The sequence below is a fragment of the Limanda limanda genome, chromosome 13, assembly GCF_963576545.1.
Source record: "Limanda limanda chromosome 13, fLimLim1.1, whole genome shotgun sequence".
Classification (NCBI taxonomy): domain Eukaryota; kingdom Metazoa; phylum Chordata; class Actinopteri; order Pleuronectiformes; family Pleuronectidae; genus Limanda; species Limanda limanda.
Genome location: NC_083648.1, coordinates 16,817,655 through 16,837,150, shown reverse-complemented (window position 1 = coordinate 16,837,150; position 19,496 = coordinate 16,817,655). Strand labels below are relative to the sequence as shown.

General features: G+C 40.1%; 1 protein-coding gene across 1 annotated transcript; it reads right to left on the bottom strand.

Moving 5' to 3' along the window:
* Positions 1-7,807: 7,807 nt before the first annotated feature.
* Positions 7,808-9,951, bottom strand: LOC133018123 (protein DVR-1). The gene is made up of 2 exons (XM_061084436.1): positions 9,425-9,951; positions 7,808-8,892 (listed from the first exon to the last, which is right to left on the bottom strand). Exons 1-2 carry the CDS (start codon positions 9,928-9,930, stop codon positions 8,106-8,108), a joined length of 1,293 nt encoding a protein of 430 aa, XP_060940419.1. The 5' UTR covers positions 9,931-9,951; the 3' UTR covers positions 7,808-8,105.
* Between the last annotated feature and the right edge of the window lie 9,545 nt (positions 9,952-19,496).

Here is a 19,496-nt window from a genome sequence, read left to right as displayed (position 1 = left end):
CATCCCTTTCCAATGTTAAGCCCTCTCCTCCGGTGCATTATGTGATAAATGCATCACAATCAAGAGGAAAGGATCCTCTGCGTGTCCACTCTTGTTTCTTGACTGCAGTGGGAGTTTTCCCTTTCACGCCTGCTGCAGCAGAAGCAGCAGCCAAGAGAGCAGCTGCCTGCACAGCCCCAAGAGGCCAGGGAGTTTTATTTACAACAACTGCATATTGTGCACACATTGAGATTCCTACTAAACAAAACACCCGCTGCCACACCTACATTTAACGTTTATTATTATTGCTTTCATAGGCACTCAGGGCCCAGTGGAGCTGTTTTACCTGCCTGTCAGGAAGGTGTAATTTGGTTGTCACGTAACCATGGCGACACAGAAGAAGAAGAGGCAACTCCAGGGCAGGTGGAGAGAGGGATTGTTCTGTTATTGCTTAACACGCCTCAGGAGAGATGGGGGGAAGGTGTCGGGGTCTTTGAGGTTGGTTCTGTTACAGTGAGTAAAAGTGGATGTTATGGTGCATGGTGTCTGTATCCGGCTGTGGTTTTGTCACAGGATATTATTAGTGTTTATCTCATGCAAACACCCTGCAGAAACATTACCGGTAAAACAAGTAGCAGCAACTTTCCCTTCAAGGCAGCAGTCAGACTTGAAACTCTGAATGTCTCCTCTGTGTTTTTTCACGACAAACCTTAAAGTCACTGTAGCATACCGCAATATCATTTGTGTCATACAGTGAATGGAGTGGATGCATGCGACTGCTCTATAGGAACCAATAATATAGTTATTTCCCCATAGATGGAAGTTGCTTTAGTTTGACCTATCTTTTCTTAATTCAACGAAAGTCTGTATATTTGCTCTTCTCTTGAACATGGCAGCACGTTTGTCTCTCCAACAATGATGGATTTTGTTCTCTGTGCTGAATCATAACATTAATAGAAACTCCACTACCCATCCATTCTACTATAGCCTCACCTTTGAGGGTTGTGGCGGGCAGCTGCAGAGACCTTCCCAGCCTACAGTGAGAGGTGGGGTCCACCCTGCACAGGTTACAGAGACAAACAACCATTGGCATTCACACAATTTAGAGTAACCATGTAACCTAACCCCAGTCTGCATGTCTTTGGAGACACAGGGAGACACATGCAAACTGCACACAGGAAGACCCTGGGAACCTTCCTGCTGTGAGGCGACTAACCACCACACCGCCATGCCGACAAAAAAGTCAAAGACAAATAAACCATAGACATATAATATGAACATTATATATCAATTCCATTCTGATTAAATAAAGAAAAGACCATACCCTGCATTATTTGGCAAAAAGGGTACATGAATACTCAAAGAAATCATGTTATGTTTATTAATATTGTGCAAAATCCTCATAATATCTATCTGTGGGTTTTAGAAGAAGCATATACTTCATTGGAAATACAGTAAAACAATGTTTAACTGCAGTTCATGTGGAACCCTTCTATATTTGGGCCTTCAAAGTTCTCAACAAGATCTGCGTCCGCGGCAGCTCGTTTGTCAGTTGAGTAAAAACCTCCCTGATCAGATCAAAATAGAAAGTAATAACCTAATGTTTTTGTTGTTGTGGGTGGGAATCATAATAATCTGTCTGATCTAAAGCCAGGATAATGCGAATTTGTCACTTTGTTAGCACGGACACTGATTCTCCTTCAGTGGAGATATCCTAACGCTCTCCGCTGGATTCAATGGCTGAGAGAGGTGATGCAACTTCAACTTGAGGAACTTAGATTCATGGTACCTGGATCTCCTATTGACTTTAACAGCGTTATATTAATATGTAAAACCCTCAGGGATTAGCTGGCATCTGCACAGGATGAAGCATCACTGAGCTCCATGTATTTGGAGAAGGACTTGGTGATGGACGCCTACATGTGTATAAACCTATATGTGAACAGTATGAGATGCAGACACCTTTACATGTGTGAACTCCAGCAGTAACAAAGTGTTCAAATCACTGGTACAACCACATGAGCTGGGATTTACAGTGTAACGTTAATTTAACTTAGCGGCCGGATGTATTCTGAATATGGGAAGTGAAACTGACTGCAGGGGGAGGTAAAGCTCCGGTTAAACTGTGGAACCGACCTGTCAAACATGAGGATGAATACATCTAATTATCTTTTTTTGTCAATTTTACACTTTTTAACCACAGAAATGAAGAAACACAACTCTATTTTAACTTTTCTTCAGAATCAATTATTTCATCATAAGCATTTTCCAAAATCTAAACTTATGGCTAATTTTGTGCTCGGGTTGGAGATTTGAGTTTATTTTCAGAAGGAGCATGTACAGGAAATCTTTCTGTTTTCAGCTGTTTCATTTCCCTCCTCCATTATTTCAATAAAGGGGAACTTCGCAAGGCTGAGTTGCTGAAGAGAAACTGTACGACATCACTCTGAGCTCAGACCTTGACCCACAATGTCCGAGTCTGATTCGGTAAGTTTTGTCACTGAGCCACACTTCTTTGTTTGACTTGGCATACATTGTTGTTTTTGATGGCATTTCCTGGAATGTATTGTGATTGTACTATTACGTATTTATTTTTAGATTAAATACATTCCAAAAGGTTTTTCTATTCGCCTGTAATTGAGGCCGAATCATGATATTATTTTACAATGTGGAGGCCTTATTTTATATAAGAACATATATTTATGTCTATTTTTTTACTTTTGGATGAATGATCATGGAATGTAAATTGTAACAAATAAAAGTTTACAGTAATTTGAGGAACAGTATGTATACACGTATACGTTTTCATATTTGCAGATAATGATCAGCAATAGCACCCTTGATAATGCAGAGGACCAGTCGGGGCAAAGCAGCTCCGTAGGTCTGGCTGTGGGGCTGACGCTGTTGGTTGTCATCGCGATTGTCGCCGGTGGGATCGGGTTCAAGTTCAAGAGTAAACTCAGGAATTTGGTGCAATCTGGACAAAGAAGAGGAAAAAGCGACCAGAAGAAGAAGGACTATCAAGAGACGACCCAAGCTGACTCCAACTACACCGATCTGATCAGAGGTCAGCCAACGGAAGACGCCGGTATCTATGAAAACTACACGAGGCCTGAAGCACAGCAGAGCAGGTAGGCTGGAGTTTCATTTCGCTTTTGTAACACATTCAGGACTTTTTAGACAGAGTACAGGGGAAATGTCACTTTTGAAAGTCCAAACAGAGAATAAGCAGAAACAGATGAGGAAACAGTGTGCGTGGTGTAAATATCCCCTTTTTGCACAACCCCTGAATGTTGTAATACATGCACACAGTTTGGCATCGGAAATCTGCAGGTGATTTCTTCTGTTGTTCTCGTGCCATTCAAAGTCGATTAATCATATTTGCCAGCTCATGACTCAGTGCTGGAGTTTTCCTTCTGATCATGAATAGAAACTAGGGGAAAGGAACTCACACATGTGTTTGGCTTGATGTCATAATTGTTTTTTTACATCATAAACGTGTTTCCTGATTGGAACTTTATGTGCTACATGTATTGTTCCTCCGCAGGTCGCCTGAGGAATTTGAAGAGGATTTGTATTTGCAATGTGATTCACCGGATAATGCAATATACGGCAACGACCCTGAGTGCAACCTCGTCATCTGTGACATGTCCCAAGAAGAGGATGTGTACATTATACCAGATTCATGAGGAGTAAAATGTCAAAACAAAATGATACTTCAATTTGTACTGAATATGACCCGTTTTTTACAGGCTCAGAAGCTAAAATTGTAAAAAAGTAAAATATATACTTCTTCTTAATACAGCTTACATATATATATATATATATATAAAAACGTGTACTCTGGATATTAAATACAAGTTGACACCCATAGGCCACATATATTTATACATACTATATGTTTTATTAATGAGCATCATCTGTAAAGTTGGAATCATGTGGAGAAGCTGCTGAAGGCTTCATGTTCTGGTCACCATAGACTATGTGATTTGAGGGAAAAACATTTTATCACGAGTATTATGAGGCACTGCCATTGTATTTTATACGTCTCCTACTACTTCTTGACACGGCTCCAGTTAAGGCCGTATTGAACACAGTGTACAAGTGAACACACTTTGACAGCGAGCCAGGGTCATCAATTCACTGATTAGAGCTGATTGTTTTAGGGCTTTCTCTTAATATGTCTGGGAATTACTGATGACCCACTTTCCTCTTTTTATCTTGACCTTCAGCGATGAGAAGTTTATTCACACTTGGCTGATAAAGTCATGCATCAGTTGTCCTTTTACTTTTCTATCAGCGGGCCTGCGCCTGGATCTTAATACGATTTACATTTTCCATGGATACTTCAGACAATAATGTGAAAGGTTCAAATACACATTTTCATAGTAAATGTATATATGAATTTGCAATAAATAAATTATCAATAACTGAAATCTGTGACATATTTATGCAAATGCCCATTAGATCGGTATAGTATTCATTAAGTTTAATAGAATACTGATAGGTCTAAAGCTGCCACTTATAAATCATATTTATGTGATGAATGAACCTTTGTCTTTTGGAACATTTTGAATATTTAACTGTCACAACTAACAGTTAACAACACACTTACCACATCCCTGACAGAGGTCACATTTCATGAGTTAATTCTTTTTTAAATGTGTTAAAAATACAAATAATAAGTATGAGTAAAAGTTGTTTGTCATGTGGGAGGTTTCATTCCGGTGATTCAGCACAAATTATTAACACTTATTCATATTCAGCCCATGTTCATGAGGAACATATTATTAAGCAAACTCTACTACTGCATTTGAATCTGAGCTCATTTATTGAACAATAGCCAAATTGTCTTTATCGAAAATATACTTTTTTTTTTATTAAACCAGACCTGCAGACAAGATGCACACTGCAAAAAGTAAATCTGCAAAAAGTAAATTTATTAAAAATAATTTCATCTGAGGTTTTATTCCTCTTATTTACCCCATATTATTTGATAAACATAATAAAATAATGGATAGTTTTATAAAATATTATCAGAGAATAAGTATTTATGTCTTTTATGCACGAACAGCAAGTATCGCAACAACAACAAAAATTTGCAACGGTCAGCAGCACACTAAGTGTTTTGTGGTGTTTCTGGAATAGACGTTCAAAGAGGATGTGAAAATCTTTCTGACCAGAAATGAACTGTTGTTAAACTAGTTCTGGGAAAAAGAGTTGATGCAGAATAATAATATGAGAGATTTGTTCATATCTGGACAGACAGTGAGTGGAGTTGGGCAGGGTCCACCAGGATTTCTTCACTTTCATTTTGATTTCCTGTTATTCTGACTTGAATCTCAACAATCGCTTCACAGGTGCAGCTACGTGAGGATTAACACCAGGAGAAAGCCAAGTAGCGGAGGCCAGTGAGTTCATGCTGTCTGTTACACAGAGAAGGGTTTGATAAATCCTGTCCCTAATTATTTTATTCTTGTATACATACATGTATATAGATTGAAGACATTTACATCCACCCATCGTTGTGTAATGACTGAGGATGTCAACTTTGAAACAAAGGACACAACAGAACAGAAGCAAAGAAATGAATGAGCAGTTACTGGGCAGAGGTCTACATTGACCCTAAGAATAGTTGCATTACGGTTAACGTTTGTGTCTGCAGCTCCCATTAATCACCTTTTTATCCATCTGCTTATTTATTCAGTCGTTCAGGGTCACTCGCTGTGCCCCACCCCTGTATACATAGACTTTATTAATTGAGAAACAACATATGCTCACATCGAAGTGTCCTTTACGCATTCAAAGATAACGACTATAAAATAATCATTAGGGGCGGTGGTGTCACGTCTTGGAATAATTAAGCTATAAATACTTCTGAGAAACTTGCTACTGGTTTCAGGTGAAGTTCATCACGGTGCTCAGTTTATAACTGTTCCAACTGCACTCAGGCTTCTTCTCTGTGAGCGTCTCTCCTAGCCTGAAATCATTTCTTACTTGTTCCGGCGATCAAACTTATCTTAAAATATCTCACCTTCTATATTTGTTCCTTCTCACGCAACTTATTTCAACAGGCAATTATTACAGACACACGCTCTGATAATCTGCAATGAAATTAATTTCATTGATAGGTAATCTGACGACTCTCAAGTTTACACGGCGGACAGCTTTTTCCCTACATTCCCTCTCAAATCAAACTCATAACTAGGATAAGTACAGCACATACCTCCGCCAAGGCCCAACAATCCCCTTAAATTCAAGCTGCACCACATTTCACACATTAATAGATATCAGTCCCTTAAAAGGCCGGATTTTCTTTTATTTAGACCTATCATGCACAGAAAGGTAAAACATTCCTATACATTCTTCTACCAAGTTTCATGGTAATCTGTCCACTAGTTTTTGTCTAAACCTGCAAACTAACAAACAAACAAACAAACAAATGAACGCATTACTCTATTACTAATTATGTTAATTGTGTCCCTTCGCTTGCTGCAATGTAAAAGTTTATTCTTCTGGTTAATTACATTAAATCAGTACTCTTTACTTATTTCTCACCATCCAGTTGATTCAACTCATGTAATGTAAGTCATTCACATATTTAACCTAAAAGAAGCATGAAACCAAATGTACTAATGTAAACTGGACTTGTGTTCTTGGAGATAAAGGGAGTCGCGCAGTAAGGGAACCATCCACAGTTTGTATTGCAGCGTGTTGGGGGGAGCAGCATGCTCTGAGACATAAGGGAAGTTGTGTTCCAAGACCTTATTTGACTTGGCATGTGCCGGTGAGTTCTCTTCGTTATGACAGTTGAAGCTGCTGTCGTAAAAAAAGCATTTTGGCACCATGAGTGAAGCTATGTGCACGGTTAATAACGTCCAAGAATAGGTGTGACTTTAACTTTGGGGGAATATCCACCAACTTCCTATATAGCAAATAGCATTATAGAGCATATCAATGGATTAATTATACACTGATAACCCTCGTCTATATTCCAATAAAGGATCTTGTTGTCATTGGCACTGTTGAAAGTTGTGCTTGATCTTTTATAGTGAAGAGATCTGGGTTTAATTTAGAGGTCAAGTTGAAGATGAAAAATGTTATGATTGTATAATTTAACTTGTCATATTGTTATTAAATTTAAATTGTGTCAATTGCCTTGAATCAGTGTCAATAAAAAATGATTATAATGTGAACCAATCATTCTTTGTTGTGCTAATTCATTTGAGGCAATCCATTTCTTACTGGGTTAAGATAGATCTTCATTTTAATAAAACAAAACTAGTTTTTTTCACTTGACATTTTTAAGTTGGAAATACTTTACAAAATTAAGTAAATAGTTGGATTATAATATATAGTGAACATAACTTAAAACTATTTTTGTACTTTCTCAAGGCCATCGGTTTCTGGATTTTTCAAGGTAAGATCAACTTGTCAGATTTTACAGTGCGGCTAAGAGCCAGTGAACACGACTTCAAGGCCAATGATGGGAGATAGATGTTATCATATCTTGCTGATTTCTCCGACACACCCTGACCTTCATAATCTACAGTGGTTGAAAGTACTCCTGGAAAATAAATGACGAATCTTATAAAAGGTCACGCTCATGTGTTTAGTATGAAATGTACATTAAAGTGCAGCAGTTCAGTATGAATCAATCAGAGCATTTATTAGGACATAAAATTATTGAAATGTTGATGACAACAAAACAAGTTTTCCAAAACACATGTCTCATAAACAATACAGCACTTTAAATAAAAGCAACAATACAAATTAAATAAAAAATTCTTCTTGTAACATTACACAACAAAGGGACACAAATAGGACCATAAATAGAACTTAAAATAAATAACTATATGGTTAAAGGCAAAGATATGAATCAACAGATCGACAACGCAAAACAGAACAGTGGCTTTGTGCATAAGTAACATCTTTTTTTTAAATTAAAAGTGGATGACTGCAACTTTAATTCAGTTAACCAATGACGATATGTGATAACATGTTAATTTGAGAACACAGTCAGTTTTGTTTTCACCGTGTAACATCTTTTTCCCCGTGGAAATGATCGCCCCAAGATTACAATAAGTAACCTGTCTGTAGCATCCTCCTCCCCCCTCTCCTCCCCCTCAGGCACAGTGACATTTGCTAACAATAAAGTCGTTGAAAGGTGTCAGCTTTAACTTTCCCCTACTGTCATAGTGCATGAGGACCATGGGCTCGTAGGCCGCCGGCACGCAGCAGGGGTGAGGCGTCTCTCCTTTTGTAATCTGGTGCAGCCGGGACTTCACCTGCGTGTGCATGCTGGCCGGCTTGTAGTTGTGGGGGCAGGTGCCGTCGCAGAAATGCATGGTGTATTCGGCCGGGGCCACCACCCAGTCCGTCCAGCCGATGTCTTTGAAGGACACGGTGACGGACTTGCGGCAGCACCATCCTCGCTCGTCACAGTCGTCCTCCTTGTTGGAGCGTCTCGTCCTCGGAGCCGGTTTGGGCGGCACGAGGCCTAGTTCCAGAGAAACGGTTGGGTTTGTCTTCAGGGCGTCTCTGCCCACCACGACCATCCCTACATCCACAACCAGCACCTGACCACCATCACTGATCATCCACTCCTCCACCTCCGGGCTGAGGTCCAACAGCACATCCTGGCGGGTTGAGACGTTGACGTGGTCTTTGTGAGTCCAAGCAGCAGAGTTCACCGGCTTCATGCCGTTGACTCGAACTTTAACCTCTTGTCTCGCCTCAAGCTTTACTGAGGTGGGTTTATTTAAGATCTGCCGGGAAATCTTCAGCTCTGCCCGAGCCAGAGTCACCCCGGTCTGGATGTGGGGGGTTTTATGGAAAACAGCTCTGAACCACTGCATGTGTCCAACTGACTGTGGGTGTTCTCGCCTCCAAGGTACTTTTACTGGATCCACAAAAACACAAACACACACACACACACACTTCATTAGACACCAAGTAGTAATGATTTCATAAAGTACATTCAGGAGACAGTTTAGCGATAAACAAAAGGGGAAAAAGGGTTTTAAAATACTTACTATTGAAGACATGAATGAAAATGTGTTCAAAGAGCATCATGTGAAAGGTGTGCCTGTCACACTGACGCTTTCTAAAAGCTTTTAGGAATGTGTCTGCTTTGTTTACACAGCTGTTCCATGGTTCCAGACTCTGGTTTCCAACCACTCAAATATGTTAAAAGTCTAAAGGTAAATTCCAGGTCTGACATCTTTACATGAACTATAAGGAGAGAAGCTATTTAGAGTCTTCACAACAACACAATGGCTTTTGTCAGCAGAGGTTTTACTTGTGTAAGATTTCCTCATCTTGTCATGAAAACATTCCTTCCTCCTCCCACTCAGAGTGATTAAATTGTCTTTTCACATCAGCCGCTCGAGTGTGACAGTGGTTAAATCAGTACTCTATAAGTGTTTCCAGAGATATCTCACCTGTGGCTGGAAAAAGTACAGTGGAAATTGTTGATTGCCAGGTTTCGCTCATCGGTCGGCTGGAATTCCCTCTCATCTCCCTCAGCTTTTCTCTGTAGAGCTGAAACATCTCCCTCAGCTCCGGCCCTGAGGCCTTTTGGGTCGTCCTGGGCTCCCTGTCCATACCCAACGAGTTGAGGATCCCTGTCTTCACCGCCTCCAAGAGCAGGGCCCTGTCCATGTCAGGTGCGCCCCTGTGGGCCACGTGAGGCCGGCTCTCCCCCCGGCTAGAGAGGGAGAGGAGGAGCAGCAGCAGCGTGCAGGAGAGTCGATGGAGTGCGCATGGCCTGAGCATGGTGAGCCGGGCGGGTAGATTTGGTTTGAGAGTGCTGCAGCTCAGTGGATGGGGTTTGTCCATGTGATGTATGAAAATTCTTGACATGCTTTTATTTATAGAGCTTGCGTGTTGCCACACCCCTGGTCTGTCAGGTGAGTCAGGTGAGCCTGTGATGGGCTCAGCCAGGGCCATATGTCAGTATGTGGCAACATGTTGCTGCACTGTTGCATGAAACCTATGAAAATAGAAGTCTGTGACATTTACTTTTAATTATCAAGGTCTTTTATTTTTTATTATTTGAAGTTTGACACATTGGGAAGTGAAAGTACAGTGTCATGAAATAAAGGGATTTCCGGATGAGATTTAGTTACGTCACAAGTACACATGGTGTGCACATCAGAACATTAGGTCAACAGGATACTTAATCAAATAAATGACCATGTGTCTTACAGTAACCAATTCTAAGGAAAAGTACAATGGGAAATGAAATTAGCTCCTTCCAGGATTATTAATGATAATGTGATAGTGTATTGATCCATATGAGGCTGTGACTCTGTTCCTTTGTAATTCTGCTCTATTTGGTCAGAGGTCAGGATCAGCAGCACACCTGACAGGTTCATTTCCCAGCATTCTTGTTGCTCAAACCTGGGAAGCCCAATCTCGGAAAACAGTCAACCAAGTAAATACAAGATAAAAAAAAGACCAAAAAAAAGAAGGAGAGAGGTCATTTGGTGTTCAGACCAGCCCGAACGAGGGAACGCCTCAAGGTTAAAAAAAGATTCACAAACAAAGAAGTAAAAAAACAAAAGTCTGTCAGTGTTATCCGAGACTCGCATCATCACAGGAGCTTGTCAAAGATCAAAGCAGAGCTGGGTAAAGAAGCGGTATTAAAATGGACTGAAACCATATCTGATCTCAGCCCTCACGGCCTCCTGTGCTGGATAAAAGAGCAACATTCCTGCTCCGTCAGTAGTTAATTGTTGCCTCAGACCAAAGAGCAAAACACAGGCTGCATCTGCGTCTGCACTGCGAGCGTTACCAAACAGTTATCAGCCTATTATGTGAAAATCCTCACTTGTATCAGTAAATAGGATCAGTACACTGCTTGATTACAAAGTAGTTTCCCCACACTATTACGTGGCCGTCTGTGTCACTGACCCTATTCTTTCATCTCGAGGACATTCCCGCTTGCAGCAGTCGCTTGCTGATAAAGATTTTCCTCAACATGGATGGAAAGAGCTCGAAAATTACTATCACTATACTCGGCATCTGATTAACAGGACAGTTAAAGTGCGGCGTGATAAGAGGGTTATTAAAATTACAACCAAATACTTATATGCACATAATGATCTAATAAAATGATAAAACAATAAAAATGACAGCAACACAAACACAAGATTAACAGTGTGTATGCTGGTTAAATTTCAACATATTAAATGACAGAATTCAAAGCTGATGACATACATTGAAATGGCAGGTGTTAAAAATCATGGGATGTGATTAATTTTACCACTCTAACAAATGTCAATATTCAAACAATCTGTGAAGGTAATATTATTTTCTGTCTCCTCATCCATTCCTGTGAAAAAGGAAAATATTGAGACTAAATAATCTCCATATAAATACCATAAAGGCTTCACAATTTGCCATTGCCAAAAAGGGATGGACAGGAACAAGTTATGCATCTTTTTTACTAACATAAGACAATATGTCATGATATATATATATATATATCAATATATTATAATTATACATACAGCATATTCCTTTAAATGAATTGAAGCTCCTCTGAGAGTGCGGAGCGTGTGAATTTGTGAGCAGTGAGTCACTGAGGTGATGAAACAGTCATGTGCTCTGCCATGTCAGCCTACCTTGCAAGTTGAAAGTGTGTGAAAGGTGTAAAGTGAGTCATGCAGGCTGGCACTCTCGTTCCCTTCCGGTTCTTCATGTCACCTTCTTTCACCGCACTTATCTCTCATAGTCCCCTTTTTCCATTGATTCCTGTTTGTCTTTGTGTCTGGTCTGTGCTTTAGTGTGTTTTTCAGTCTTTTTTATTTAATTTGATGCCCATCTTGACCAGGACTCCGAGGCAGAAGAGCTATTATCTCTAAGTTTGACCTTTCTGGTTAAATTAACAATAGAAAAGTAGCAAAATGTTACAGAAACAGAGAATAAAAATGAAGAAGTGTAACTGAAACAGTCATTTCACCACACTGGTCACAGACACAGATGTTCTGACCTCAGAAAGATAAACCTATCAGAGACAAACCACCATTGAATCTGAACATATTTTGCCATTGAACTCTGCACCACTCGAAAGTGTAAAACTTTAGATGTCACTCGCAACGGTTTAAAAATATCCTTCTCCTATTCTAGCATTTTTCTGTCAGTTTGTGGCACTTAATAAAAAATGTATACACACATTATACTAAAGACATGGTTTTTGCAAACAAATATTTTTATTCATCACTGAACTTCATACAATGTGCAGTTAATTGACAAAAAAACTCAATCAGATTAACATTTGTTGTGACCACCAGTTCTCTGAGTCGCCCAGTTGTTCCAGGGACCTGCTGCAGGGCCTGTAAGTGGTTTTAAACATCTTGAAGAAGTCCCCACGGTTCCTCTGCATCTGTCTCTTGCTTCTGTCTCTGCATGTGTTGCAGGCTTTGGGAGTCAAACCATTTCCTTCTTTCTACTTATCTCCAAAGATAATCTTTATAACTCTGGCTGTTCGGGGTGATGCTGTGGAATGAATTTGGAATTGATCAGACACCTCCCTGTTGGCATTGATGCTTAAAACACATTGCTGTAGGATAAACTGCTCGTGGTAAATGTTCATATAAACAGATAAACGTGTTTGAGTCTTTACGTGTCACTGCCATTCGTACCCTACTTGACCCATCTTTCTTTAATTTATTCATCCATTATTTACTCTTTGGTCCTTCCCTTTACGTCTCATCGCACTGGGACCTCTCCCAGGATGAACTTGGCAGATCAGAGAATAACCAATACATGCAAATGTGACATACAGAACATATAGCTGCCTTCTGCCCCCTTGTGGCTCTAAAGCTACAGTACACAATTCGATTAAGTGGCCTCAGATTGAGGTGGAGTCAGAGGGAGAGTTTACATCTTCACCTAAACAGATTAACATGAACCTCATGTTGGAGTCAAGACAAAGATGTCTCTGGGCAGAATACAAAAGGAAATCCACTGTTTTCCAAAAGCTGAACAAAAGGTCCAAATGTGTATGTGTGTGTGTGTGTGTGTGTGTGTGTGTGTGTGTGTGTGTGTGTGTGTGTGTGTGTGTGTGTGTGTGTGTGTGTGTGTGTGTGTGTGTGTGTGTGTGTGTGTGTGTCTGCTCCAGTGGAAAATGACCATGTCTGTGATTTAACCAACTAACCACTCCAAACTCTCCGGATCAGCAACCAGCACTAGTAACCCTGAGGTTTCATTTATGTGTTTATTTTCTTCATATCATATTTCTTTTGGGTTATAGAATTCAAACATCTGAGTGGCCGGGCTATCAGAAAACTGTGTGTGGTTAATTTGACCAGTCTGTGTTCTAATGGCATCAAACAGATAAGTGAGGTTAAGATGTGAGACGCAGACTAAGAGGGAAACTCAAATGAAGGAGGGAAACTGGGCTGTAAAAGGAGGATGAGCTGACTTTCATACCTGATTGGTTCCACTAATGAGCGCGAAGCATCTGAAGATGACCTATGCTGGATCACATGGGGAGCGTGATAAAAGGACAAACAGTGACTTCATAGTCTGAGCCTTCTTCAAATCTACCATCATTATCATCGTCAGTCTGCTGCACAACAATGATACAAATATTTGTTCACACATAGGATTAGCTTTGTCCCAGTTTGTGATGGTGTTCAACTCTAGGTCAGACAAATACACAAACAGGTGACACATCACAAAGAAAATAATACAACACAACTTTATTAATCCAAAAGGCAACCGGGTTCAGGGCAATCACAAGAAGACTTAAAACCAAGATACAAACATTCCACTGAAACAATAACACAATGAAACATCTGTTCAGTTGCTTTGAACCAAAAGTGCAATTTCTTTAAAAATACTAAAGGTTGTAATTACTCGCTAGATAAATTACACTGAAGGGCTCAGCCATTTCCTCCTGTCATCTGGACTGTGAAATCTGATTGTTATGTTATTAAATATGTTATAGTTCTGGTAATTGATGAAGAGAGAGAAGACAAACACTGATGTTAGTGTAAATAGCTGAATATGTTAAGATTTGGACACACAAGTGTTTGATCATCTCTGTGGTAGATTCCTGACATTCCTGAGGGGCTCTTCATTGCCACAAGCACAAAGATGTGAAATCAAGTTTATTTTGTTTCATTACACAACTAACGCTTCCCTGTGTATTTTATCTTTTTAAATTGGCCACTTTTTTATACCCTGAATTTAATAAGACTTTCTAATTATTACATTGTTTTTTAAATAAGTGATTTCCAACTTGTTCTTTTAAGCTGTTTTTAAACAACCGTGAACCTCAAGTGGAAACAAGGGAGGATTCACATCCCTCTGCATTACACACACGGACATGTGACAGCACAGGACAAGAGAATAACCATTGTTGTAAATGGAGGGGGGAAAAAAGCACGGCACCGCCCGGTACCACACACACATCAATCACTGCTATTCAGCCCGGCTTTAAAGCACAATTGTTCTTCATCCTCTCTCTGTTGACGTTCCTGCAGACAGACACTGTGGTGTTTTACATGTCTGGTGAATGCATGAGGACTGAGGTACATCCAGTCTATCTGCATGCGCTGGAACATGTGGAAGCAAGTAGAGTGCATGTGTCACTGTAGGGGAAGGTTTATTAACTTCAGTAGCAAATGGGCCAGATATAGGAAAATCCCTTGGGTTCGTCTGGTCTGCATGTCACACACGCTCACTCGTTTAGTGTTCAGTGGTAGGAACAGCACGTAGCTGTGTCAAGCCACGTCCTATACTAACAATAAATAGGACTGTTTGTTAATAATTTATATTTTCTGAGCCTTTTTTAATTGAATGACTTAAATATGCACTCTACTGAATCTGAACATGTTATTGGCCCCTCTTTAGTACATCTGGTACATTCTAATGACACTGTTTCTTCATCCACAATCACCTAAATTATTTAATATTTTAATGAATTAGAATTAAAAATCGTAATATTCTTCATATTTACATTAAATTCAGCCATTAGAATTTTAAGAATTCATGATATGGAGAAATAAAATTATATGTATATGTCAATGCAGCAGCCTCCATTTCATCATATTCACTTTATAAAACCTGATATGAGTTACCTCATGTCTCTGCTTTTTATTGTTTATACGTCTATTTACTGCTAAATATAGTGGAAAATCATTATGATCATGGATCTTGGTTAAAAGGATCTTACATTATGTCTGATATAAGACATTATAGTACGTCCCTCTATAAGACATGATGGGATGAGGATATAACAGGATCTTTCTGTGGAGTTTGTGGATTTGATGGTCGCTGACCTGCAGAGAAACAGTGAAACCAGGATTTGTGTCTTTTGTCCTTTTAAATAAGAGGGTGGGGTCAACATGCCTTCTCGCCCCCCACCCCATGCCCCTCCTCCTGCCTCCACCTCAGAGTCAGGTGATCGGGTGCCCACCACCTTCTCTGTGCCGGTCGAGTGAGCTCTCACCACGAGGGAGGAGGAGAGGGAGGAAGAGGAGGAGCAGGTGGCTTCTGGTAGTGATGCTGGTGGAGGAGCACGCTCCCGGGGAGAGGAAGGCGCACAGCATGGGCTGACCGATCCAGGGATCCGCTGTGGGGAGTTTTTTTTGACATTCAGAGATGGACGAACCAAATATCCTGAGACGCCGCGGTCTGCAGGTAAATGTTTGGCTGTCATGACAACGGCGTGGTTGTTTCTGGGCAAACAGGATAATATGTTAAGGATGATGATGGAGATGGTGATGATGATGATGGGGGACGATGCGAGAGATTTCTCCAAAATTTAAGTGGGAGCTGATCTTAGCTCCTCATGTATTTTAAAGCCTATGCCATTTATACTCCCCATAACGATTACAATTATAGTAAATGTTATGATTGTTGTGTATTGATAATTTATTTCATCATGTGTGCTGATCAACATGCTGTGACACTATCATGACTGAATATGCATTGGTGCACTGAATGACACGAATGCATTTAAAGGCAATAGCAGCAGCTGACCTCCCTACTTATGTGTTTATATTTCTGAGCTCTCCATTGGTGCTCAGGAGGATCTGGTTGCCTTGGTGACAGCAGCACAAAAAGAGAATATTCCTGCATGACTGGCAGAGACATCCCTTTAATCTCCTGCGTGTTTATCTCTCAGAAATAGACCCAGAGAGGAAAGAATCAAGTGTTTTCTTCACTGTGTGTGTTTTAGTTTCTGCATAAATTAAGTCGCCTTGTTTCTATACCTCAGGTCTGATGTGAAGGAGGTGATGTTGTTTTTGTGATCAAAGACACATCCGTCCAAAACCAATGTTCCCAGTCAATTACAGTAATTTGTTTCCTTTCCACCTTGCATTCATGTGCAATTTAGATTGAAGTGGCCCTGTGATTATACTGATAATGAACAGGGTGGTTAGATTATTCAGTTTTCCGCCCTCTACAATCAATTATGTTGTCTTAGACTTCATTAAGTACTGCTCCACAAATGGTCTGATTGGTGATTAAGCTTAAATTATAGTAACTAAAACATTTTTAAGGTGCTTTTTACAGTGTCTGCTCCCTTACCTTGTTTCGAAATGTGATGTTGCTCACAGTCTGAGACGGACTGTCTTGAGATGTGATTGATTCCTATTGGAGAAACCATTTAATCAGTGCCTCAAAACGATTTTGTGCACAAGCTTGAGAGCCACCCATCCATGTTCCCCAAATCCTGATTGGCAAGGGCAGTTTTTCAGTTGCCTGAGCTCAAACGCAGTAGCCGTGGGCTTGGAGGATTTGTATCCTTGCCAGTAAATGATGAGGAAACCTACTTGTCGTGCAAGAAACTAGGCCATACGGCATCTAATGATATTTACACTGCATAGAAATGAAGATAAGTGGGAACGACAGAGAAGGGAGTTGCGTTTAGGGAAATCTATCAGGAAAACATGTGAACCTTAGCTTTTATTAGCTTAAAAAGCATTTTATAAATGACCGCTAAGCATCACAAAACCTTCACATTCCTTCCTGTTTATCCTGAGGAGGCGACATGTGCTTTTATTTCACATAAACAAACAAGAATGACCCTCAGGGGAGTCCATAGGTCCAACAGCCTCCTTAAATGTAACCAAGCTGCATCAGATTTCACACACTCGTGCTTTTGTCCATCAAGACCCATTCATTATATTTTGAGTCATGGAAAATATGATAAACGCTCAATCTCGTGAAAACAAATCTTGGATCCACCCCATGATGTCCACATCAAAATGTTGTGGGTTATTCCCTGACACACGCTGCTCTGTTGTTTCTGTTTAATCTTGCTTACAAACAAACACACATACAAACCAGCCAACAAGCAAACAAATTGAACCCACTGGGAAACTATAGTGACCGTCTCTGCTCAAACAGAAAAAGCTGATATCTGCATTTCAAAGCAATGTTTTAATAAAACATTAAATGAATATATGTGTTTAAGAACGTAGTCTTAATTCAATCTTTTCCATCTCTTCATTCCAGAAAGAACTGAGTCTTCCTCGCAGGGGAAATGTGTAAGTCTTATCCACTGAATTATTCTGTGTCTCATTGTCTGTCTCTGTCTCCTTTGCCCCCTCTCCCTCCTCTTCAAACCAGACCAGCCAGGTGTCTGTCACTTGTCCTCCTTATTGTGCTGCATGCATATCCTTTATCACCATCACACAGCAACCTGTGAAACCGCTAATGCGAATCGCCTGACAGACGGAGCCGTCTCACCGCTCAGACAGGTTTTGCTTTAACGAGGAAAGCGAGAGCAAGAATCTCAGATGGTCGCTGCTGTGTGCAGGGAGTCTTCTCAGTAATCAATACGTTGCCCCTCCCTAGCTGCGAAAAATCCATGCTTATTGTGATATGTGAACCAGTTTTCTCCATTTTGCTGCAGCAGAGTTGATAATCTCTCCAAGTGATAATGCATTTAAATATTTCGACTGAGCGAGCGAGCTGAGCAGGATCTGACAGATACTGGAGATGTGTTTTTTAATGCCATTAAAGGGGGATTTTTACACGGGAATTACGGATGATCTGATGTTTCAATAACAGAGAAGTGACACATTTGAAAAGCATGAAGGAAGTTGTGACCTTGCTGCTCAAAGAGGAGGTTATCCAGTCAGGAAGACTTATTTTGCTGTCACTAACCTGTTCAGGGACTTTACACTGTCATTAGAGAAGAGTGACATCCTCAAGTGTTCCACTCTCAATGAGTCAGAAGACTTATTAGAATCACGGGACGTACAAACAGCAGAGCTGAGAGTTGATAGGCCTTAAAAAAAAAAAAAACACTTGAAGCCTGTACCTCCCAGTAACAAGGACACTTGAATTTTTGATGTGGGAAGTGTGTGAGATGAATGTATTATAAATTGCTTTTCTTAATTTTATATCATGCATAAGGATGAATGGTGTTGAAGCCAATTTTGTATATTGCAAATAACATTTTCCAAAGTAAATGATTGAGGTGATGTAAATGCGTTTAACTGATTTGAATGAAGTTTCGATTGTGATTGATCAGACGATGATCGGCTGTGATGGAAGGAAGGGTTGGGACAGAGTCTCAGCAAACACTTGGGAAACAAGGCATCAGTTTAGCCCAAACTCTTTGACCTCATGTTAGACCATGTTCTGTTAGTTTATGTGAAGTTAAATTAAATTAAGCTAACAGAATTTGGGACTGAAGTGTTTTGTAATTTGAATGTGTGAGTCAAGAAGCTCACTGGCTACAGCTGAAATCTGATGTCCCCTCCCCAGGCCCCCTGTCCTGTCAGTCTTAACAAACTATTCACATACTAACAATACTAACAAGTAGAATGACCTTTGTTACGGTTTATTTTATCTAAGCTTTTTCGAAGAACACAATGTGCTTGAACAAGGATCAGTTTTTGAAATACATCCAGTGATGTGTGGCTTTGTTCACAGAGTGGAAAGTGAAAAAGGAATGGCTTTAACCTTACTGAATCACGAATTGTGCACAGATGTTTGACATACAAGGATAAATGGCCCCTCTGTGTAAATTGTGGCCCCTTCATGGCCACTGATTTAACAGATTCTAGATGCAGCACCATACTAGCCCTGTTTTGAGACTGTTGATTTATTTTCACAAACAATGGTTGGGATTTAAAATGAAAGAAAACAGCTATAACTCATAGGAGCATGTTCTCTGCCCTTTTGGAAACAACAGGATCCCCAAGATGTGTAACGTTCAAGGCTGCTTGAAAACGGCCAAACTGACAGTTGCAACCCTGACACGACCTGCTGTGGACGTTTTACTCTTTTTGTTCTAATGGTATGTCTGTATAGATACGTAACTAATACTAACCCCAAACATACTCCACCCCTCAGTCTATCAATCACTTTATTTGAATAAACTTGACTAAACAACACTTACAAAACAAGTTTAGGAGCAAGACAACAACAAGAGTCATTATACAATGGTGGAGATCACATGACAGCATTGTGGAATAAGACAAACAAATCGGGTGACTAAGTAACCTGGAGAACAATGGATTAAAACAAAAGAAGGAAAG

What these genes read in the sequence shown, in the direction of transcription:
- LOC133018123 (XM_061084436.1), bottom strand. Translation starts at nt 9,930, where the DNA reads ATGGCCCTGGCTGAGCCCATCACAGGCTCACCTGACTCACCTGACAGA. An exon ending in ACTGTACTTTTTCCAGCCAC is followed by an intron (nt 8,893 to 9,424) that starts AGGTGAGATATC and finishes TGTTTGTGTTTT; the next exon opens with TGTGGATCCAGTAAAAGTAC.